Source organism: Protobothrops mucrosquamatus, unplaced genomic scaffold (assembly GCF_001527695.2).
Source record: "Protobothrops mucrosquamatus isolate PMUCROS unplaced genomic scaffold, P.Mucros_1.0 scaffold_294, whole genome shotgun sequence".
In the NCBI taxonomy this organism is placed as follows: Eukaryota; Metazoa; Chordata; class Lepidosauria; order Squamata; family Viperidae; genus Protobothrops; species Protobothrops mucrosquamatus.
The window spans coordinates 1,580,004-1,605,077 of NW_015386370.1; the positions used below are offsets into that span (position 1 = coordinate 1,580,004).

The 25,074-nt window shown below is 42.8% G+C and overlaps 1 protein-coding gene across 5 annotated transcripts; it reads right to left on the reverse strand.

Moving 5' to 3' along the window:
* Positions 1 to 1,411: 1,411 nt before the first annotated feature.
* Positions 1,412 to 23,745, reverse strand: LOC107302881 (dimethylaniline monooxygenase [N-oxide-forming] 2-like). 5 transcript variants are annotated; one of them, XM_015832042.1, is made up of 9 exons: positions 23,608 to 23,739; positions 21,979 to 22,167; positions 13,556 to 13,718; positions 11,952 to 12,094; positions 10,168 to 10,367; positions 5,645 to 6,000; positions 4,919 to 4,991; positions 3,284 to 3,286; positions 1,412 to 1,802 (listed from the first exon to the last, which is right to left on the reverse strand). In XM_015832042.1, exons 1-9 carry the CDS (start codon positions 23,737 to 23,739, stop codon positions 1,451 to 1,453), a joined length of 1,611 nt encoding a protein of 536 aa, XP_015687528.1. In that variant the 3' UTR covers positions 1,412 to 1,450. The 5 variants fall into 5 exon arrangements, with proteins under 5 accessions (XP_015687528.1, XP_015687526.1, XP_029143144.1 ...); XM_015832040.2 differs by lacking the exon at positions 3,284 to 3,286 and having other exon boundaries at positions 23,608 to 23,745; XM_029287311.1 differs by lacking the exon at positions 3,284 to 3,286 and having other exon boundaries at positions 1,412 to 1,810; positions 4,927 to 4,991.
* Positions 23,746 to 25,074: the final 1,329 nt, after the last annotated feature.

Consider the following 25,074-nt stretch of genomic DNA (forward strand, 5'->3'; position numbering starts at 1 on the left):
GCAGGCTGGGGGCTGGGCGGCATTGCGCAGGTAATGTTGACTCTCACGCTGCTCATGGCATCCCCTCCCCCAGAGCCCAACAAGCCAGATATGTGAAGTAGGTGAGGGCCATGTGCTGGCCACTTCCAGGCGATGGTGCATTTCTTCATTCCTCACGAAGGGTGACACTTCCCCAGCTGTGTTTTTTGCCTGTTTTTCTCCCTCCCTCATCTCAAATATTTTCCCACCACTCTATACTTAGGAAGGAAGGAAGGAAGGAAGGAAAGAAGGAAAGAAGGAGAGGGAGGATCTGAGGGAAGTCCTGTCTTACTCCTGCCCTGCTGCCCTTTCACCATCCCCTTGCCCCTCCTCCTGGCCTATCCTGGGGGTCTCCCATCCTATTGCTAAGGAAGCTTTGGATACAAAGTCGGGTCTCCTCCCATGGAGAGGGAACGGGCCTCCCTATGATTTTACCCTCATACCCATCATGAGCAACCTTGGTAAGGAGAGCAAGCATAGCAGCAACAGCCTTGAGGAGGAGGTAAGTGCAGCTGGGCGCTCCCTTGGGGAAGTGGGGCTGGGCTTGGTGCCGTGGGTGCTTGAGAGCCAGGCTGGGCATTTGACCTCTGCTGTCCAGGGCTCCCAGCAGCCTGGACCACCATTCACCCCCCCTGCATGGCCTGAGAGGAACAGTGAGGCTCCTCCAATGGACCATGCCTTGGCACTTGCCCTGGTCCCACCCCCTTCTGCCAGAGACCCTCAGATCTGTTCCACTCCTGCCCAGGCTCCCACAGGCACCCTTGACGCGAATGATGTAGAGCTGGCCATGCCCACCCAGTAGGCCACACCCACTCCATCCACGCCCACCCAGTAGGCCGCACCCACCCTGGCCACACCCACCTGGCCCCCTGAGGGCAACCGTAATGCTGATGCAGCCCTCAGTGAAATTGAGTTTGACATCCCTGTACTACACCAACCATGATGACAGTTTTTGTATAAAAGCTAAGCTCCTTGAGCAAGGCCCCGTAGAGGAATATCACAGCATTTCATGGAATATATATTTCTGCCTTTATACATTGATAGACATGTTCTGGATAGCATTTTATGATTCAAGTATGAAATCCAAATTTGCTCCTTTTTTAAAATTCAAGAATGAATTGCAATTCACACTGTTTTCTAATGTTAAAAGGAATAAAAAAATAGGCATGTTGTAGGAGCACCTTAAAGCTGCATTTTGCACGTTCAGTTCCCTTTCTTTAAAAAAAATGCCTTTTTCTTTCTTGCATTTCCCCCTCCTCATTTTCCATATCTTTTCCTCATTTATAATTCATAGTTTCTCATAAGATCCTCTTTTATGTTTGTGAGCATACAGAAACTAAGGTGTAGATGGTAAGCCTAAGGTGATCATTAGAGGAATAAAAAGCATGGTTTGGACATAAGCAGTTGTCACTAATGTGTTTTAGGGTGGAGATCAATGCTGAACAAGGAAAAGGAAAAATGCAGCCAAGATACCAAGGAGACCAATGGCTGTGAGCAGGGAGAACAGAGTGTGGTTTGAAGAGCTGCTCACAATTCGTGTTTTCGTGGGTTTAATAATCCGCTCCCTCTGGGTGAGGATGGCATCTCTAGCTCCATTCCACTTGCCTGGCCCTTTCAGACGGAATTGGAAAGGGTTGCAGGGCCCAAAAAACATGGCCCAAGCTAGTATGGGATCCCACAACAGCAGTGAGAATAGATCTGGCTTTGATCCCAAGGCTGCAGCAAGCTCGTCCAGGTAATCAATGAAATCGGTTTGAATTGACTGACTGTGGCTGGTGCCAAACCTTTGTAGGTGGGGAAAATAAAGAGATAGTAGTTGAGAGGAGTTACAATTTTGTGATGGAAATAATTATTCCCTTTCTAATAGCAGATTGTCAATTCTATCCCTCCCACTCACTCCATTGCATGAAGTGAATTAAAATGTTGGGAAATGTTATTAAACGTAGTGTTGTTGAAATGCCATGTTTTGAGCACTTGATTGGATTATTTATATTTTAAAAAGTAAAAACCTTCAGTTCTACATTTTGCATTTTCTTTCTTCCCTGCAGCATTTTATGTCTGAACAGAAATAGTCACCACACAAAATTCTAAATGATAAAGTTAGAAACAAGAAAAACAAATAATACTACTACTGATGTTGCTATCCAGCCCCCTCACTAATCACTAATCACTGATATTTGGTTTTTCATTACTAATATGAAAACATTCTTAGTTATTTCATGGTGAGCAAATTAGAGAGCTAATTTCAATAAACTTAGAGAGAGCTTGGGAAGGATTCCATGGATGAGAATCCTCAAGGGGAAAACAACTCAAGAAACTTTGGAAATTTTGAAAAGTGAGATTATAAAAGCCCAGTCTAGAACAATACCAACGGAGAAGAAAAATAACAGCTCTCAAAAGAAACCAGCATGGCTGCATAAAGAACTCTCTGATAAGTTGAAAGACAAAAAGGACAACTATAAAAAGTGGAAAGAGGGGCAAATAGCCCAAGCCTGCAAAGATGAAGTGAGGAAAGATAAGATTCAAAATGAACTAAGGCTTGAGACAAAAGTCAAAAATAACAAAAAAGCTTCTTTCAACATGTAAAAAACAAGAAAAAAGTCAAGGAAACGATTGGTCCATTAGTAGGAGAAAGTGGCAAGAAGGTGACAAGCAACAGGGAGAAAGCAGAACTACTTAACTCATTTTTTGCATCTGTCTTTAGATAAAGGGAAAAAACAGTCCAACCTATCAAAAACAGTACCGTAAAAACAGATTAGAAACACAAGTTAAGATAGGCAAGAAGATGGTAAGTGAACGCCTGTCCACCCTAGATGAGTTCAAATCACCAGGACCAGATGGATTACAACCCAAGGTTCCAAAGGAACTGGCAGACGTGCTCTCAGAACCACTGAACTATATTTTTCAAAGATCCTGGAGCACCGGGGAACTACCAGAGGATTGGAAAAGAGATGATGTAGTTCCCATCTTCAAAAAAGGAAAAAAATGGATCCAAGAAATTACAGACCTATCAGTCTGACCTCAATATCTGGGAAGAGTCTGGAAAAGATAACCAAGCAACTAATCAGTGAACACCTAGAGGCAAACAAAGTCATAACCAAAAGACAACATGGGTTTGTTAAAAAGAGATCATGCCAGACAAATCTTATTGCATTTTTTTGACAAGGTGACAAAATTAATGGACCAGAGGAATGTTGTGGATATAATTTACTTGGACTTCAGTAAGTAGATAAAGTATCTACCATTTGATAAAGTAGACCACAACCTACTAGTAGATAAAATAGAAAAATATGGGTTAGACAGCAGCATCACCAGATGGATTCATAACTGGCTGACCAACCGCACTCAACCTGTGGTCCTCAATGGAACGGCATCTACATGGAGGAAGTATGCAGTGGGATATCCCAAGGCTCTGTTTCAGGCCCAGTACTCTTCAATATCTTCATCAATGATTTGGATGAGGGGATAGATGGGGAATTCATCAAATTTGCAGATGACACCAAGCTGGCAGGAATAGCCAACACTCCAGAAGATAGGCTTAAGATACAGAAGGATGTTGACAGATCTGAACATTGGGCGCTATCTAACAAAATGAAATATAATGGTGAAAAAAGTAAGGTTCTACATTTAGGCAAGAAAAACCAAATGCACAGGTACAGTGCAGGTGGTAGCTCACTCAATACCTGTGAGAGGGATCTCGGAGTCCTAGTGGACAATCACTTAAATATGAGCCAGCAGTGTGCTGCAGCTGCCAAAAAAGGCAACACAGTTCTAGGCTGCATTAACAGAGGGATAGAATCAAGATCACGTGAGGGATTAATACCACTTTATAATGCCTTGGTAAGGCCATACTTGGAATACTGCATCCAGTTTTGGTCACCATGATGTAAAAAAAATGTTGAGACTCTAGTATAGGGGTGTCAAACTTGCAACGTCATGTGACGTGTCATGATGTATCGTGACTTTTTTTCCATTGCCAGCAATTGGGTGGGCGCGGTTTTGGCATGACGCATCCGGCCAGCGGGCTGGCAGTTTGACACTCCTGCTCTAGAAAGAGTACAGAGAAGAGCAACAAAGATGATCAGGGGACTGGAGGTGAAAACATATAAATAATGGTTGCTGGAATTGGGTATGTCTAGTTTAATGAAGAGAAGGATGAGGGGGGACATGATTGTATGTTCCAATATCTGAGGGATTACCACAAGGAAGAGGGAGTCAAGCTATTTTCCAAAGCACCTGAGGGCAGGACAAGAATCAATGGATGGAAACTAATCAAAGAGAGAAGCAACCTAGTACTAAGGAGAAATTTCCTGATAGTTAGAACAATTAATCAGTGGAACAACTTGCCTCTAGAAGTTGTTACTGCTTCAACACTGGAAGTTTTTAAGAAGAGATTAGACAGCCATTTGTCTGAAATGGTATAGGGTTTCCTGCCTAAGCAGGGGGTTGGACTAGAAGATCTCCAAGGTCCCTTCCAACTCTGTTATTCTATTCTATTCTATTCTATTCTATTCTATTCTATTGTTATAAACCCATGCCAAAGCATGTTTTCTGATATTTTTCTCAAGTTAACTATTTAAAAAAATATTGCCCACCGATCCGTAGCAGAGATTAATAACATATCTTCATGTTTAGTCCCATCAAATTTGTGGGAAGCTTTATAAGATGGAGAAGTATCTTCAAAATAAGGAAGATCCAGTCCTAACCATGTTGATGCCCAAATGTCAAAATGTGTGTTGCAATGTCACAAGACAGCTTCTGTTCTTTTCTACTTGCATGATGATATTGCATGCAAATATATAATGGACAATACTTGCACTTTAACCATTACAACACAGGTTTCATTCCTTGCTACCCCTTACCCTCTCTATATATGCCAATGCCTAGGAGAATCTCTTACCACTTAATCCTTTTTTCATTTCTTTTAATGGTATCAGCCATCATGGCACGCTCTGAAGGCAGGAGGCTTAACCCTAGGGGGAAAAAAAAATTGAATCTGAACAAACCACTTATGCCTCTGAGAAGACATTACAGCAGGATAGTTATCTCAGTGCAGTCCATTCCAGTTTTACACAAGGTATACACATGCACAAGCTTAAGTGGTTTATAACCCACACTTGACCTCCAAAAAGAATCCTATTTTTCTTCCCAGTAATGTAAAAATCCTGGATGTGGTTGCTGTTGTTTTTATAATCATTACCATTGTCATCTATTTTTTTTATAATTTTTGTAACTAATATATAAAAATTATATTTCATTCTTAGAGAGAGCATTTTAATATCACTTCATCTTACCAGTTCTTAAATTGTGAGCCAGCTGCCAATGCCTGAATTGCAATCTTATGACTACAAGGATAGTGTAAATGGTCTTAAGTGTGAGTAACGGTAGAAGTTATATGTCACTTTTACCAAGGCCATTGTAACTTTGAACTGTCATTAAACAAATGGTTGTAATTTGAGGGCTACCTGTACCTTGAGTAAGTGTAGTGTTCTTCATTTCCTTTTATTATTATCAAGTGTCAAATTTTAGATTTCAAGTTTCTTAAGTCAGCATGTTACTCTGCAGGTCATGATTCCCCCTATTGGCATCACGTTATATAAAATATTCATCTTCTTTATAATCTTACCCTTGAAGACTCTTGTAGCCCAGCGTGCCTGCAATTCTGAAGTGGGCATAATAGGCCCAAGAGGCTGGATGAGACCAATAACAGCCAAGGTTGGCTTCTCCAGATGAGGAAGGAAGACATGCTTATACAGTGAGACACGATTATCCTCTATCTCAAGGACTGACTTGTCCAGGAAAGGGAATGCAATGCTATAGCCTGTTGCAAAGATGACAATGTCTACATTCTCCACCATTGTCCCATCTTCAAATATGGCTGAGGTTTCTGTGAACTGCCGGACAAGTGGCTTCACGCTCACATATCCACACAGGATACGGCTTGGCAGGTCGTCATTGAACACTGGCTCTTTCATCAAGTACCTAAAATATACAAACAATAGATGGAACAGTACTGCTAAGAAAAATATATTATCACTTTCATAATACTTTGTACAATTCAATTTTGTCATATTCAATGAAGAGAAGAGCCTTTCCCAGAAGATAAACATTATATTTCCTCAGGAACTCATTCTAGTTTTCTTAAGTCAATCTACACTAACATCGCTCCTTATTTTTGTAACATAACTCACTCTATACAAAACGGCTTTCCCCACCAAAATTTGATGACATCTCCCATTTTTCTTCTAAACTAATTTTAATGTCAGATATATCTGACTCAGCTTGAGGGGGGGCTCACAGGCATCCTGCCATAAAAAAGAAGAAGGGGGAGAAGGAAGAAAGAAGAAAAGATGAAAAGGCAATAAAGCTTTGTGTATACATGAGAGCAAATTGGGAGGGGGGGGATGATAGGTGAGAAGGACCAGAGCAGCCAGATCCTGTTTGTACCAGCATCCCATGGCCAGGCACCCTGAGAAGTATGTGGATTACCCCCAAACATCTCAGAGTACTCAAAACATATTGGCAAGTTCTGGTTGGCTGGAAATGGAAGGGAATGGGCTGGGGGGCAAACCTACACCTTATTTTTGTACCCAGTGAGCGTGGATTTCAGAACTGGCTTGACTTTACTGCAACCATCACTTTTAGTAAAAGGACCTGGATGGCTGGGAGAGGACAACCCACCAAGACCCCTATGGTCCTTCAGGGTCAGAAAGAAGGAAAAATGGGAAGAGAAACCCATGGGAGTGATATTCACCAATGGAGGCCGAGGCAGCTGCCAGCGAGAGACCCAAGTGGAGCTGGAGGAACTAGAGGAAGAATTGAGTACAAGCGAGCCGGAGCAAGATGACTGGATGCTGGAGCAAGCCATAAACTTTCTGATGGGGGCTTTTGGTAGTCTCAAAGCTCAAGAAGCTTTAGCCTGGGTGCACAACCCACTGACCAACCAGCTCCAGCCATGGTAAATGAGGGGGCAACTACCTCTACCACCGCAATGGCAGCAGCAGTGGCAACTGCCCCTTGGCAACTGCAACTGCCCCAGCGCCTGGCCCCGCAGCCAGCCTGCACTGGCTGTAGGAGCAGCACCAGCATGGCTGAGAGGACACAAGCACCAGCCTTGGGAGTAAACTTCAACAGAGACCCCAGGCAATTAGGGTTCTTCCTAGCACAAGTTTGGACATACATGCAAGAATATGGTCCAGAAATAGCCACCTGCATCCTGAATCACAACCATCTCCCGACCCCATTATGATTGAGGGAGAGCAGCACTTTGAAGTCAAAGACATTTTGGACTCTTGCATATATCAGGGGGAAACCCAGTATTTGGTAGCCTGGAAAGACTTTCATCTCTCAGTAACTGAATGGGTCAATTCCCAACATATTAACACCCCCAAACTGCTTAAAAACATCCAGATAAGCTGCACTGAACTGTTTACTAATTGGAAAATTTTGTGTATCTCTCCCTCCCTTCTCTTTTTTGTTTTGCAGGACTAATGTCTCTGTCAAGAGGGGCAGATTTGCCTAGCTCGGTTTTGGGGGGGGGGGCTCATAGGCATCCTGCCATAAAAAAGAAGAAGGGGAGAAGGAATAAAGAGGGAAAGATGAAAAGACAATAAAGCTTTGTATGTACATGATAGGAACTCGGAAAGGGGAGAATGACAGATGAGAAGGACCAGAACAGCCGGATCCTGTTTGTACCAGCATCCCATGACCAGGCACCTGAGAAGTATGCGGATTACCCCCCAACATCTCAGAGTTCTCAAAACATGTTGGCGAGCTGCGGTTAGCTGGAAATGGACTGGTCACGGGGGGGATGGGCTGGGGGGCAAATCTACACCTTATTTTTTTATCCAGTGAGCATGGACTTCAGAGCTGGCTTGATTTTACTGCAACCATCAAATGGAGTTGAAGGCTTTTCTTTCCTAAGGGATTGGATTGGGTAGGTCTGACATTTAAACTTAATTTTAAATGTTAAAATGTTTAACTAAAAATTAATTAAAAATTAAAAATTAAGCCAGTTTGGTCTAGTGGTTAAGGCATCAGTCTGGAAACCAAGAGATTGTGAGTTATTGTGGCAAGTTCTTAAAGAGATGGGAGTACCAGACCATCTTATTTGTCTCTTGAGAAACCTATATGCAGGTCAAGAAGCAACAGTGAGAACTGAACACGGAACCACTGATTGGTTCAAAATTGGGAAAGGAGTCCGGCAAGGCTGTATTCTGTCGCCCTGCTTATTTAACTTATATGCAGAGCACATCATGAGAAAGGCAGGGCTAGATGAATCAAAAGTTGGAATTAAGATTGCCGGGAGAAATATCAACAACCTAAAATATGCAGATGATACCACTCTAATGGCAGAAAGTGAAGAGGAACTAAAGAGCCTCTTGATGCGGGTGAAGAAGGAGAGTGCAAAAGTTGGCTTGAAACTCAACATTAAGAAAACCAAGATCATGGGATCCACCCTCTCAATTCCTGACAAATAGATCGGGAAGAAATGGAGGTAGTGACAAATTTTATCTTCCTGGGCTCCAAGTTCACCGCAGATGGGGACTGCAGCCAAGAAATTAAAAGACGCTGACTGCTCTTTAGAAGGCCAGATCCTGAAGTTGAAACTCAAGTACTTGGGCCACCTAATGAGAAGGAAGGACTCACTGGAGAAGAGCCTAATGCTGGGAAAGATTGAGGGCAATAGAAGAAGGGGATGACAGAAAATGAGGTGGCTGGATGGAGTCACTGAAGCAGTAGGCGTGAGCTTAAATGGACTCCAGAAGATGATAGAGGACAGGAAGGCCTGGAGGAACGTTGTCCATGGGGTCGCGATGGGTCGGACACAACTTCGCAACTAACAACAGGCATGAAAGCCAGCTGGGTAACTTTAGGCCAGTCACAACCTCAGACCAATACACCTCATAGGGTTGTTGTTATGGGAAAAATAGGAAGAGGAAATTCAAAACTCTAGAATTTGTTTTGCAACATTTTCTCCCACTTAATCCTGTAAATGGAGGGGAGAGGAATTGTTGGAAAGATAAACATTTTTAAAAAGGATATTTCTCGCCTTGTCCCTGCATAGGTATGAATAACTCACTATTCATTTTAAAACCTACATCTGTACATACCTGAACAAGTGCACATATTGTTAATATTCTTTTTTTTAAAAAGAAACAGAAACCTTGAAATTGGAAACTGGACACTTGGGGGCTTGATTTCCCACAGAAAGAGTACAGAGAAGAGCAACAAAGATGATTAGGGGACTGGAGGCTAAAACATATAAGGAACGGTTGCTGGAATTGGGTATGTCTAGTTTAACGAAGAGAAGGATGAGGGGTGACATGATAGCAGTGTTCCAATATCTCAGGGGCTGCCACAAAGAAGAGGGAGTCAAGCTATTCTCCAAGGCGCCTGAAGGCAGGACGAGAAGCAACGGATGGAAACTGATCAAGGAGAGAAGCAACTTAGAACTAAGGAGAAACTTCCTGACAGTTTCTTGTTAATTGGTTACCTTGTTGGACGAAGGTCTTCGCCACTTACGAGGTTGTGACCTTCAAAAATTCTTCTCTGACCTGTCGGTAAACAGACTTTACCACATCCCAAGGACGGACTCGTCCCCCAACCTGAACTACTGGAGGTTCCAGGGAAGGTTGAAATAATAATAATAATAATAATAATAATAATAATAATAATTTATTATTATTATTATTATTATTATTAACTTTAGTATATACAGTACACCTGCAATTAAGACAATTGAAAGACTATTAAGTAATTGAAAGGACACCACATTTGCTTCGCCTACATGCTCTAAGGTTAAGCCAATAAAGACTTGGCTGTTCCCCCAGGCATTTTGGGTGGGGACAGGGAGAGGTAGGGAGTGTTGAGTGAGCTCTGCCGTTGATTGGTTTTTATTATTCTTGTCTGTTGGAGTTGGAATGTTTTCTGCAACTTCAGACAGTTGGATTATTGATTTTTGCTATTGGTTTTAATTCCTATATGTCTGTACATGCTCTATTCATTAAAGAGTCCTCATATTGCAATTGCAAAAACACCCAGCAAAATGATACCCAAGAAATGAAAGGGATTTCAAGGATATATGCTACTGCTGAATAAATCTCTGGAAGTCAGCAAGGCAACAAAAGTGCATTTCTCCTCAGATACCTGTTTTGAGGCACCAAACCATAGTTTTCATGATTGAACCATTGATTCATCTTGTGTTCTGTCATCCATTTCAAAACAAACCATGGGATAGAATTTCGGATAAAATTAATAAAGCGAGTGTGATAGATGGTGTCCCAAGGATAGCCATTGTCATATACTCGACTCATCACCCACGTGCCTCCCCTGGCACTGAGGACCACCTACAGAACCACAAGAGAAGGATTGAAAATTTCTATTTTGATGTGATCGTTTTCCTGAAACTAATTTTCTTTTCATTAACCTACTACAACATTTGGGCATAGGTACATGATGATCGCACAGGATCATTTCCCACTATAAATATGAACTTTTCTATAGTCTTCTGCTATTTTTAATCATTTAATTTCTAATTAGAGGTGTTAATATTGTTTTGATTCTCAAAGGAACAGCTTTTTTTCAACATAAATCTCAAACTCATGCTGTAGTTTATAGGACGGGGTGCTATAGATTTTAGCTCTTGATTATCTTGTAATTCTATGCTTTGCTGGTAAAGGTGTGGGATTTCGATATGTCCCACCTAGTGGATATTTCCTATGCAAATAAGTGATGAAAATAAAAATACTATAGAACCACAATACCAAGTCAGGGAATAGGCCAAAGTACATAAAACCTAGCAAATTTGGGGAGGGAAGGATAGAGATTCATTTTTCACCCCATGAGATTTCAATATCCAAAGAATTTCTGAAGTTCTGAGAAAAGGAAATGTTAGTACTCTGAAGCTATTCTGTTGCCCAGAAATGAAGAGCACTTATTGTGGCCATAAGATCAGTGACTGGTCAAAGATCCTAAACATCCTTAGCTCTTTGAAAATATATTTCTCATTAAATTAGCTTAAAATAGATTTCTTAGCAATTCAAACACTTACAAAGTTGTAAAGTTTAGCTGGTTCTAAGAAAGGTCATAATATTTCATTGTTGTAACAAATTTCATAATATGTGAGATTTGTGATGCAAGCAGTACAGTACATATTATTCAAACAGCAATCTATACAGGGAAAATTCAGGAGCAAGATTAGCATTGTGAATTGGGCTGGAATATCATTTGCTTGAATTTGACAAATCACTTTTGCCTTTTCTATGGTGTTTGTCATGAGACATTTAAAACTCATTTGTTTGCATTATTTTTTTCTGTGGTGTATCTGTTTTCTACTTCTGGCACACTGAAATTAGAGATGGAAGGGGAATTATCCTCCCTTCCCTGGTAATTTGGGACAGAATAGGTGAGATTATTTTAATCTGGCAAATGCAGAGTTTATTTCAGGATTATTACATGAGTCAAAGTGTTTGCCCAGTTGAAAAGTGAAACCTCTTTTATCCACTCCAGGTGGTTTTGATGAAGCCAGGAATGAATTTGTTTTGCTTTCCACTAACTAGATTGGGTTTTATGTTTTGGCAAATGGATTCTACAATTCAAGAAATGCAGAGAAGGCCCAGGGAAATCTTTCTTTTGTAAGAAACTGATGGATGCATGTTACTCTTATTTCAAGGATGCCTTCTAACCATTTGTTCTTGTAAAAAAAACCACCCAGGAGTATGGTATGCAATTTTTATATTTAAACCTATATTTTTCTGTATCCTTTTCACTTTTCCTATTCCTGTTCCCGTGTGTGTGTGTGTGTTTGTGTATGTTCATGCATGTCCTTTTTGAATTGAGTCATCTACTTTCATGCTCTAGGCCTACTGCAAAATCTTAAGACCACATCTGAAATATTATAACCTCCTCCAAACAACCTACTCTCCCTTTACCTTCTTTGCTTTCTTGCAGATCTCCACAGCAATGTCAGCAGCTGAATTTCCCATTCCAATGATCACAACAGTCTTCCCTTCAAATTCTTCTGAATCCTTGTAATTTTGGCTGTGGAATGAATTCCCCTTGAACTTTTCAAAACCTGCCATGAAGCAAAGCACAACTATAGTACAAGAATTTTAGGCTGCAAAAATTGGTTTTGATATACCAGATTTTAGAATCAACAGTGTGTGGGATTTGGGTTTCATATTCAAGTTTGGTTACATGTGACTACTTTAGTTGTAGAAAGAAGGAAATAATTCACACAATCGTCTTATCTTTTGAGGGAGGAAAAATGAAGTGAAAATATTTAGAAATATTTAGAATTTTTTTTAAATGTGACTAGAAATTAACGTAATATACAAGAAAATATTAAGTTAAATATACACATTATTTCATATAACTATTTACAAATATAATTATGTAAACTCATAGTCTTCTATCCCAATGACATGTTAAAGACCAAACTTGAAACAAAGTGCTGATGCCTTGTTCCCCTCTGCAGCAGATGGGTAAGCTTCAGCAGGCAGTTGTGAATAGGGAAAGAGGTAGGAGAAAAGGTGTGCCATCCCTTCTCCTCTTGTCTGATTCCTCTGATGAGACCTGTCCAGTATGATTGACTCTAGCATAGCTCTCATCTTCCTCAGAGCACACAAGCTCCACAACCACATCAAGGTAGTGTCTCACTGGGGGTTGTTGTTATTTAATTTTTGTCAGATGACAGATATGTGTTTATCCCAGGCTTGTTTAAATTCAGTTACTGATGATTGACTCACTACATCCACTGGAATTTGGTTCCAAGCTTCCACTACTCTTTCTGTGAAGCAATACTTTCTAACATTACTTTTGAACTTCCTCCTTCAGTTTGAGGTTATGTTCCGTGTTCTTGATTTTTACTTAATATTGAAAACATTGCCTTCTAGAACCTTATTCACACCCTTAATATATTTAAAGGTTTCAGTCATGTTCTCCCTTTTCGTTCTGTGCTCCAAGCTGTACTTATTCACTTCCTTCAATCTCTCCTTATATGTAAAAACTATAATCTATAAAACTATAATCAAATATAAAAAGCTAAGTAAAATACTGTTTCTGATTATATTTTTCAGGTCTGTAACATTTTCCTTTCCATTTCCATCCATTGGCATCTATGTGCCAAGCAAGGAATCGGGTTCTTTGTTATGTATCATTTACAACAGGGGTCCCCAAGCCCTGGGCTGTGGTACTGGGCCGCGGCATGCCAGCAACCGGTCTGCACAACCAAGCAAAGCCTCATCCATGGGATGCAGGCAGCACACAAAACTACACACCCTCCGGTCCGCAGAAAAATCTCTCTCCACGGAATCGGTCCCTGGTGCCCAAAAGGTTGGGGACTTTTGATTTACAAGATATAATTAAACATCACCCCACATTTCAGCATGATCCATGGCTATTTCATTGGTCCCTATAACAGAGCTGAATTTATCTCACCCCCAATCTCTGGATCCTTGGACTCCAACTAGAATGTGTTTTTCCTAAACATTTGCAAAAACATTCAGTTTCAATGTTCTGTTAAGCCAAGCCATACCAGGAAAAGAATTCAGTGGAGTATATGCTTCTATCTGATGTCCTGTACAGATCATGACAGCATCAAAGGTGAAGGATTCCTGCTTTCCATCTTTCTCTACAATCACGTTCCATTGACCAGTAGTAGAGAAATCTTGGCATTTTTCTACATGGACAACTGGAGACTAATATAAAAACCGAGAAGGGACACAGTTATTATATACAGTAATTGTTGGCTACTAAAATGGCTTATCTCATTTTATTTCTTTGAATGCTATGAAGTTAAAGAACAAGTCTGGGATTTACATAATGGCCATGTTTGATGTGCATTTCTTCAGCCAGGTGAAATGACAAGGCTGATTGATTGGAACTGTCTTTACAGATTCTCCAGCACTGGAGATGGAGGATCCACCCATGGGTTATGACTGTATTCCTGCCCCATCAGATCAAGCCAGCCAAAGTTGTCACGCCCGTCCTGGACCGTAGAGATCCCAGATTTTGGCTTGATCTCGCCCAGGACAGACGTGAAAACTTGGCTCTTAGTCTTCCATTGGGGGATCCTCCATTTTATACCTTTCTAGCTGGGATTTTACTCCTAATTTAATTCAATTTAATTCAATTCAATTTAATTTAATTTAATTTAATCCTACAGGAGAAATTTAATTGAAAGGGGGGGGATATTCTTGAAGGGGCTCCTTCTTCCTCTCCCCTCTAAAGCATTAACTTCAGACTGGCAAGACAAAGAAAGTTCCTTTGTGCAGGCTGCTTCTGAGGACTAACGGTGTTAGTCCTCCGAACTTTAAAATTTAAAGGGCAATCTTCTCTCAACCGGAGCCTGCGGAGACAGCTCCGAGGGGAGCCAGAGTGAAGGGATGATTTCCTTTGTACCCAAAAGAATTCAAAACCCCAGGGTTTCCAAAACTAACCGGAGTCTCCTCCAGTATCTTTGAAATCTTTATTCCTCGGTCGGGGAATCGCCGATCTGAGCGCGCGCGCTTCCCCCGCTCAGTGCCGATCAGCTGCTCAGCAGCTGACCGGCAAATCAAGCTCTGCGGCGGGAAATTTAAGGTCCGTACTTGTGGTTGCTTCCTTGCTTTCTCCTTCGGAGTCACCTCTTGTCTTTGTTAGCACGATCGCCATCTTGGACAACGTGGTCCCTGGATCGGACCTTTACCTAATCAACTCTGATTACTTGTAATCAATTGTTTAAATTATCTGGAACAATTCATTTATTAATTTGGAAATTGATTAATTTTAAATTAAGTAGGTAATCAGTTTGGAACGGATTACCAGTTCGGAAACTGATTACCATCAATTGAATAATAATTAAATGATTATTTTTAATTAATTAAGTGATATGGTATAATAATTAAATGATTAATTTTAATTAATTAAATAGTGATTAGAATCTCAATCACCCGATCAAGGGGGTGATTACTTAATTAATTGAATTAATAATCAATTGATAATTAAACTAAATTAACTAAATTAATTAGGCAGATTAGTTAAGTTAATTAATAATTAATTGATGATTGAGTAATTATACTAATAATTAACTGGAACACTGAGACTCCCTTTACCTAGAACTGGTATCTCTCAAGGAATTTTCTAATCAAACCTATCCAAATTGGATGAAGACAAGGAGTGCCAACTGGTGATCAGCGCTCATCTGGATACCAGACGCCCCTGTAGTGCGCCTGCCATCGTCCAGAACAAAACCAGCCGGATTCCAGACGCCCCCTGTTGAGTGTCTGTCCTTATCCGTGCCAAAATATAGTGGATTGCAGACGTACCTATTAGCATGCCTGTCCTCATCCACGCAACAGCCTCACCTGGGTTACGGACGCACCCTTAGCACGCCTATTCCTACCCAGAGTGCATTTTCTCCAGATACCAGGAGCTCCCTCTCGTGTTCCTGTGCCATCGGAGTATGGGCGATTCGGGCCCTGCAGCTAAGAGCGCTCTGCCATCCTCATCAGGACTACCTAGTCTGGAGGGCGCGGAGAAAACGATGACCAGAACCAAGGTAAGATCTACCACCAAAAGCTCAAAAAGAGCAGACAAACAGACTGAGCGGAGACACCAGGCCTTGGAAAGGGAGTTTTCCAAGGCGCAGAAAAGGGCCAGGCTGGAAACAGCTCAGTCCCAGGAGTTAGACCTGGAATTGCCCCTAGGAGCCCCCTCATCTCCCTTGGGTATCTGGTCAGCGGGGGAATCCTCACATTCCACCGCACAGTACGGACCAAGCGAGTGTCTATCCATCCCTCAATCCATTTCTACAAGCGTTCCTCAAGGAACTCCTGAAGCCACCTTTACTCCTACGGCTGCAGGCTTGCGGCCAAGCGAGACGGGGTACCTTCCAAATGAGGACCGCCTTGCCCTCTTAATTTCTCAGGCAGTTGATAGAGCCCTTGATGCCAGGAACCTGACTCCCAAGCCAGTAAACGCAGTTTCTTGCCACACACCACACCTGTCCGAGGGCTACGACAACCCTCCCTCCCCAGGTGGGTCATCAGTCTCTGAGACTTCCTACCTTACTCAGGTCAAGACCGAACACGAAGTTCCAATGTCCGAGGAGGAGGAACTTCCCCCAGAGGCACCCTCCTTTAGCGGGCTCTTCAATCCATCCTTCTTTGTCACCTTACTTCGCAAGGCCACATCCACAGCTCACCTCGGGTCTCAATCCTCCTCTTCCAACGTCCCAGCTGACCTGGACGTGGAGGCAGATCCATATTTTGTTGAAACTGTAGCAACTCAACACCACATCCCCTGTCCCTCGCTGTTCTTGAGGACAATTCGCAGACAGTGGGCATCTCCGGCCTCCCTCCTTCTCCCGAGTAACACTGACAAAAAATTGTACAGTGTTGCCAGGGAGTTGGAAGAGACCTTGGAGGTACCGTCCATAGATGAACCATTGGGGCCCCTAGTATCGCCCATGGCTATCTTGGGGGATCCTTCGGAGGCCCTTAAGAATGAAGATCGTAAATGCGAATACACCTTTCGCAGAACACACCAATCATCTGCTTGGGCGATCAGGGCCGCAACCTCCGCCTCATTCTTTAATAGGTCCGCCCTTTGCTGGCTGCGACAGCTTCAAGCCCGGATCCCAATAGAGGATACCCGCACGCACCAGGACCTTAGCAAAATGGTGGCAGCCACCGAGTATGCCTCGGACACAACTCTCCAGGCTGCCAGGTTCTCATCCAGGGCTATGGCGTCCAACATTACAGGCTGCCATATGTTGTGGTTGAAAAACTGGCAAGCCAACGCTAAAACCAAGTGGAAGCTGGCAGCAGCTCCATATCAGGGAGGTAGATTGTTTGCGATGCCCTGAACCCCTACCTCACAGAGAACAAGGACAAACATAAGATACGCAAACATGTCCTCAAAAGGCCGGACAAACGTCCCACCTATTACTCCCGGCGACAAGCCTTTCATACAACCAGATACAACTATACACAATCCTTTCAACCATCTCCAGCCAGACAGGATAGACAGGACAGACAGCCTGATAGGCAGACTCCTAGATTCAGGCAGCAGTTCCAAGGCAAACGGCCCTTTCGGGGGAACAGCAGGCCATTCCGCTGCTCCAAGTGACAGCTTATCGACACCTCCCATTGGGGGCAGACTCTCCCTATTTGCCCACCAATGGGAGGTCACAACCACGGACATCTGGGTGCTCAACACCATTCGTCATGGTCTTTTCCTGGACTTTATATCCAACCCTCCAAATCGGTTCCTCTCTTGTCCATACCCCCGGAACCGAATAAGGAAAAGACTAATGAACAAAGCTGTTCAACACCTATTACACATAAGAGCCATAGAACCGGTACCACTGGACCAGAGAGGTCAGGGATTCTACTCCATGCTCTTCGTAGTCCCCAAAGCTTCAGGGGGATGGAGGGCAATTCTAGACCTCAAGAGCCTAAACCTTCATCTTGCATATCGCAAATTCAAAATGCAAACGTTACGATCCATCTTGGGAAGCGTAAGGAGAGGGGACTTCCTAACGTCCATTGACCTCACAGAGGCATATCTCCACATTCCTATCTCTCTGGCCCACCGCCGGTTCCTACGGTTCGTATACAAGGGGCGCCACTTCCAATACAGAGCGCTCCCATTTGGTCTATCATCGGCACCAAGGGTATTTACCAAGATCCTGGCGGTTCTAGCAGCTCATCTAAGAATGGTGCCTGTCAGAGTCCAATGCTATCTGGACGACATCCTAATCCAGTCATCGTCCACACGGTCGGCCGTGTCGGACATCGATCTGGTGCTAAAGCTACTCCAGGCCCACGGGTTCTCGGTAAACTTTCCGAAGAGCCACCTGAACCCCACGACAGGCTGCTACACCTCGGGGCCATCATAGACACCGTAGAGTGCCGGGTATACCTATCACAGGAGCGTCGGGACAGCATACGGGAGTTAGCCCTCCAAACACGCAGAAGTCGGGCAGTATCGTTAGCCAGCCTGTCTCAATTATTAGGGAAGATGATCTCGGCCATAGCAATAGTTCCATGGTCCAGACTCCATTCCAGGAGGCTGCAATGGTTCATGCTTCCTTTCCAGAGGCAGAACCTCAGCGCATCCAAGAGGAAAGTCAAGCTACCGCAACAGGTATCACAGTCCCTCAAGTGGTGGCTATCACCAGCCATGACCAGAGGGTCATACTTCAAGGAACCAGACCGGTTGATAATCACAACCAACGCCAGCATGTTTGGCTGGGGAGCACACCTACAATCGCAGTGGACCCAGGGACGTTGGTCCACCAGGGACCTCCGTCACAACATCAATTGGCTCGAACTAAGGGCAATTCACCTGGCACTCCGCCATTTCCAAAACCAGGTGAAGCGTCGGCACGTATTAGTCCTCACCGACAATGTTGCAGCCAAGGCACACATGAACAGACAGGGAGGCACACACTCTCAGATTCTCCTGAGGGAGTCTCTACTATTAGGATCATGGGCAGAGCACCATGTAGCATCAATCAAAGCCGATCATATCTCAGGGAAAGCAAATACCCAAGCCGACCTCCTCAGCAGGTCAACGGTGGATCACTCGGAATGGCGCCTCCATCCGAGGATCTTCAGGGAAATTTGCCACCGCTTCGGCCTCCTGCTTGTGGACCTCTTTGCGTCCCCATCCAACGCTCAAGTGCCCCGATTCATGTCCAGGTTCCCTTCAAGGGGGGTGGAGAAAACGGATGCCCTCCGGAACCCATGGCCACAGGGTCTATTGTATGCCTTTCCCCCCCTACCCCTTCTTCCAGCGGTGATACGCAAGCTCCTTCGGGAACGAGCGGAGATTCTCCTGGTGGCCCCATACTGGCCGCGGAGACCTTGGTTCGCCGACTTGATGAGTCTCTCTGTCACAGATCCTTGGCGAGTTCTCCCAGAAAGGGTCTCCCTCAGCCAGGGTGTTATCCTTCACCCGGACCCTCAGTGGCTCCAGTTATCCGTCTGGCGCTTGAGCGCTCGATCTTATCAAGGGGACTTTGCTCCCCAGGGGTCATCTCAATAATCCAGGCCTCTCGTCGCCCATCCACGAACCGCATATACGAGGCTTCATGGAAGAGCTTCCGCTTATGGTGCTCTGAGCAACAGTTGTCCCTCCCAGAACTCACAGTACCACACATCCTGGATTACCTATTAAGGGGACTAGAGAAAGGGTTGGCCCCAAGCACATTGCGCAGACAAGTCGCTGCTCTGTCCACAGTACTCACTTGTGACTCAAAGGAGCCCTTGGTCCATCACCCATTAATACATTCCTTCCTAAAAGGGGCCACCAACACCGGACCCCCTTCTGTGCACAGATACCCTTCATGGGAATTACCAAAGGTCCTGAAGGCGCTCACGAAAACATCCTTTGAACCCTTAAGTACGTGTGACATCCGCTACATGTCTCACAAGGTGGCCTTCTTAGTGGCTATCACATCTGCACGACGCATCTCCGAACTGGCTGCTCTATCGATCCGGGATGACCTGTGCGTCTTCCTCAGGGATAGGATAATCCTCCTTCTTGATCCCACCTTCGTCCCGAAGGTCAACTCTCTCTTCCATAGGGCACAAGAGATAGTTCTACTGGACTTTTGCCCTCACCCATCACACGCCTTAGAACATCAATGGCAAACTCTAGATGTTCGCAGGGCACTTCGGTACTATATATCACGAACCGCCGAGTTCCGTTCATCTGAAGCCCTATTCGTTTCCTTTTACTCCTCCAACAGAGGTAGGAAGGTCTCTTCTTCCACAATAGGCAGGTGGATACGGGCATGCATAGCCGAATCTTACCAGGCCGAGTCATTGCCAATTCCATGGCGAATTACAGCTCATTCCACTCGCAGCGCAGCCACCTCTGCAGCATGGGCCACCCAGGCCTCCGTTGAGGAGATCTGCAGGGCGGCCACATGGGCTTCACCATCCCCTTTCATTAAACACTATAAGATAGATAGCTTTGCCTCAGCAGAGGCCTCCTTTGGCAGGAGAGTTCTCCAACAGGTCTTATGCCAAAGTGCCACGCTGGACCAGTCTACTACCCACCCTCAGGGACAGTAGGCTTTGGTATGTCCCATGAGTGGACCCTCCATCTCCAGTGCTGGAGAAGGGGCGTTGTCTTACCTGAACGCCTTTTCTCAGCACGGAGATGGAGGATCCACTCCCTCCCTCTCTCTCTTTTTTCCTTGGGTCTTTAAAACCTGGGTTAGTTTAGTTTATGAGCCACTACGTCTTGTGTCAGTCAATGGCTATGCTGGCGGCAAAATCTGGGATCTCTACGGTCCAGGACGGGTGTGACAACTTTGGCTGGCTTGATCTGATTGGGCAGGAATACAGTCATAACCAATGGGTGGATCCTCCATCTCCGTGCTGAGAAAAGGCATTCAGGTAAGACAACGCCCCTTTTATGTGGAACAAATTAAGGTGAATTCCCCTTGCAGCCAGTTTTATCTCCCACCGAGTGTCACCTGCCAATGAGGAATAAATACACCAATCATTCTTCCGGTGGACTGGAGGAAGCAGAGACTTTTGAGTGTTGCAGCAGTGCACATTTTGAGAACAAGGGGCACTGTGAAAAAATTATTGAGACACTAGGGAGCAAACTCACAGGACCTCTTTAAAAATAACAGAATCTCCACAAAGGGAGCCTCCCTAAAAAAAACAGAGCTTCCCACAGTCTCTTGAGAAGTACCACTTGTTAGAAGATTAGCACAGAGTTGTCTTGAGTTTGGCGGTCTCTGCAAGAAAGCCTCGCCTCGCCTTGCTTGGCCCAGGCTCCTCTGTAAAAAAGAAAGGTAAGTTGGGTGCTGCTTGGCCCTTGAGGTGAGTGGTCCCTCGGGTGGCTGAATGGGCAGTTGGCTGAGGCCTACAAGCTATAACTTTCCTCCCTGCTCTAGTAACTTCTTTAGGCTCCCTTACATCACTGAAACACCAGATTGACAGCAGGACTCGGCCTGGGGGAATCCCAAGGGACTGAGAGCATCAAGTCCCTTGAGGGTGGGAGAGGCCTAGAGCAGGTGGGCCTGAGTCTGTGCTAGGCTTCTAAGGATCTCTCCCACCTCGAGGCACCCAGTTATCCACTTAACAACCTGTACATTTGTTTAATGATTCATTGGGGAGAGCAGGGATGGGAGGCCATTAGCCTTGACATTTCACTTAATGACCATTGCGACTTGCAATTGTAGTGGCATAAAAATGTATTTTGTCCTGTTTTTATTGTTTTTATAAATAACTCAAGTTGGTGAACATACCTAATATTCTCTTCTCCTCCTATTTTCCCAACAACAACAATTGGGAGGTAAGTTGGTTTGAGAGTGAGCGGCTGGCCTGAAGTCACCTGGCTAACTTTTAAGCCTAAAGTGGGACTCAAAGTCTCCTGGATTCTAGTTTGGTGCCTTCACCACTAGATTAATTAGATAGATAAACTAGATGAAGTGGAATTACTCTAGATTGGGAAGTTTGCCAGTCAAGAAGGAGATTTGCAACCAAAGCAGGACAGGGTTGCACTCTTTTTCAGAGTTCAAGTGCTGTGTCTGGGCTTGATGGAAAACAAATACACCATCAAAGGGATGCCTTTTACAGTTCTGATTATTTCATTAACTGCTCCTCTGTATAAAAAATGGTTATTTTCTCAGTTATATGTTTTACCTGGTTAATAAACTACTGTACTTCATTCTACTTAGAGCTGCCTTGGTTTATTTAAACTGGTAAATTGATATCAATATATAATGTACATGTCATGTAGTCCTCTGAGATATACAATATGCTTACTGCTACTACAGAGATGCTTTCCATTTTCTTTTATTTAAATCAGTGTTTTTCAAATGCTGGCTGGAAAATTCTGGTAGTTGAAATCCACACATCTTAAAGTTGCCAAGTTTGAAAATCACTGATTTAAACAGTACTCGTATGAAGCATCCATATGGCCACTTGGGAATTCAATCATACTCACCTTGAATCTGATATATTTGAGCACATCAAAATGTTTTGCATACAGTCTCAAATATTCCAGGAACTTTGCATTGTGCAGAAAGTTTGGAAAGTTATCCGGCATTGGAAAGTCACTGAAGCAGCTCATCTCTTTGGAGGAATTACTGGTGAGTGACCTGTAGATACTTGCTCTTCTTTCCTCTACAGTTTCCTAAAGAATATAAAAAGAACCTTTTTTCCAATGTTCTCTACAAAGAAAGCCACCATGTATGACCTTAATACTGGTTCTTTAGTATCTCTAACATTAATTCTCGACAATGAACAAGAGCCAAGCTTCATTCTTCATTCTAACAGATATTGACCACATTTATTTATCTGCATTCTTCCTATAAAAAAATGAACTTAGAACCAAATCTATCCAGGTCTATACTACCAAAATTGCAAGAATCTGAGCTTTGTTTAATTTAACTATGCAAAAAATATTTCAGAAATTAAGAACTTGATGTATGGAAAACACAGACTACCTATAGTAAAAGAGTATCTCTTTCCTTCAAATGGAAAGCCATTTAACGATAAGAAGTAAGTGCCTTGTTTTAAAAACAACTTATAGTACTCTTAGTGATCTGAGAAAATGTTTCTTTTAAAAAGCAGACTTGACAATAAGTAACTCATAGAATGCAGTCATATATTCAATTCTGGATGAGAGGCTAAAATATTTCATTAGTAACGGTCAGTAATAATAGGTGGTATTGATTAAACACTAGGACATTAGCTGAGTTGCAGTGTTGAGAAAGATGCATCAAATCTTTGTAATATTGAAAATAAAAAGTGATCTTATTTTATGCTAGTAGGTCTCCAGGCAGATTTGCCTAATGAAGGAGTATTTATTGGAAATTTTTGAGCAAGTATTACTGTGTGATGAGGAAGACCTGAAAGATCAGGTTAGGGATAGAGCAGATGTATCTGCATGGTTGGCTAAGGGTAAATAATGACTTAATGGTGCATAATCGATCAATTATACTGTAATGAAATGGAACTACTAGTAATATGCAGTTCATGGGGGGGAGGGGGCTGGAAAGTTCATTTATATTTTTCATGCAATGCACAAAGTATCTTTAGTTCAACTCTACTAAAGGCTCAGCCCAAAACCAACTAGAATTAGACACAACATTCAGTTGCAGGCTCTCTCTCTCTATATAAAAATGTTAATTTTTTAATACACAGCTAACATCATGCCTGGCTGGCTCTTAGGACCAATTGTTGATGAATGTTATGTTGACAGGAGAGGGCTTTAGACTTTTTTTACATGCATCATACATCCAATCTACATAAACAGGGTGAGAGTTCAAGCATGCAGTTGTGGCATCTTAACTTTTTTGACCCATCCTGTTTGCCTATGCCCTGGGGAAGACCCTCTAAGAGATACATATTCCTAGATTAACCTTTACATTCAGTTCATAAAAGGTTGTACACAACTACAACATTTTTCTTAGGATTGCTGTCAGATTTAGAACAATAATCTGTATATGATTCTTTCTCTTTTGAAGAGGAAAATTCCTAAGAGGATTTCATTACTCCAGTTTTTCAAACTTTGTCTGCATATTATACTTGTTTCTATAAGAAAGCAATTAAAAATTTTCTATCTACTTACTGTGAATCGCCATAGGCCACCAATGTCACTGCTTTGCTCAAAACAGGTGGGTTCAAGGCCTTCCTCCAGGCAAGCTTTGATGGATGTCAGCCCACTTACTCCAGAACCAATAACTGCTATTCTCTTTGACATGGTCCCTACAATAAAAAATGATCAGGAGAATTCTTCTAAAGCAGGGGATCCCAATTCAAATCCTTCCTTCAAATCTAAAGGCCTCCAATGAATGTTATTAACTCAAGATAGTAGCTTGGCCAATTTGTTATATTAATATTGGGTAGAAGTTATAAAAATTATCTTAGGAGTTTGCTTTTAACAAATTCTATTAATATTTTTTCTTAACACTTACAAAGCGCTCAATAAGCCAAGATGCCTGCTTTTGCCAGAAACACCATGATTAAAAACAGTCACTGAATCTATGCTTTAAGCATGAACCTTTGCTTCATAAAAGCTCAGATCCTTTGCCCAGATAATTTCAATTTCTTCCTCTTCTGTTCCTCCCATCCTTTAACAAATCTTGCAGATAACTAATATGGCTTGAACCTCATACTCTGGACATATTTACCTAACTACAAAGAGGTTTAGAAAACATAGACACATTGCCTGTCAAGGAACCTGCAGGATATGAAAACTTTATTTTGACTTAAGATAAATGAAAAATCAGAAAAATGAGACTTTAAAAATTATTTGCTATATATGGAGAATCAGGGAGAAAGAACCAAAAAGTGGAAAAGTGGCACTGAGTCTGAGAAGCTTTGAGGTTTTGTATAAAGAGAAAACTTTGCAAATAGGAGGAAGAAAATCCAATCACTTCACACACACACACACACACACACCGTACTTCTAGTTCTCTTCTATTAAAAGAGATATTTTTCCTGATTTATTTATTTCCATCTGTGAGTAGTCATCTCTTCTTATTTTCTTATCCCCCCTTTTCTTCTCATCCTTTCTTCTATTGGCTGAATGGATAAGTGGGCATGGCCATGATGAAAGGCAGCAATATAAAGAATGAAAGACCGGTGGCTAGTCTGATGCAGGTATTTCTGATATCTATGAGTAGATTTTGTAAAGGCTACTTTGAGGAAAGTGCCACTTATGAACCCAGGTTGCTAATGCAAGAGGACATTCCAGATCATTGGATGCAACTCTCAGAGTCTGAAAGAGTTGAACGGAACTTTAAGAACTTCAGTTAGATTTCCACAAGAAGAATTTTAGGTGGCATTCCAAAGTATTCAGGGAAAAATCTTAAATAGCCTTGACACCAACCCACCATGTGATTTGAAATGCCATTCCAAAGACTAAATGACATCCAAATCATAACGTGGACTCAATAAGCATCATGTGAACAGATTGGAAAGAAACTGACAGATTCATCTCAAACTGGGATGAACCAGATTCATCCGGATATCCACTTTCTCTTCATTCTGCAATAATAGAAAGCTTGAACTGCTTCTACAAACTTCTACAATC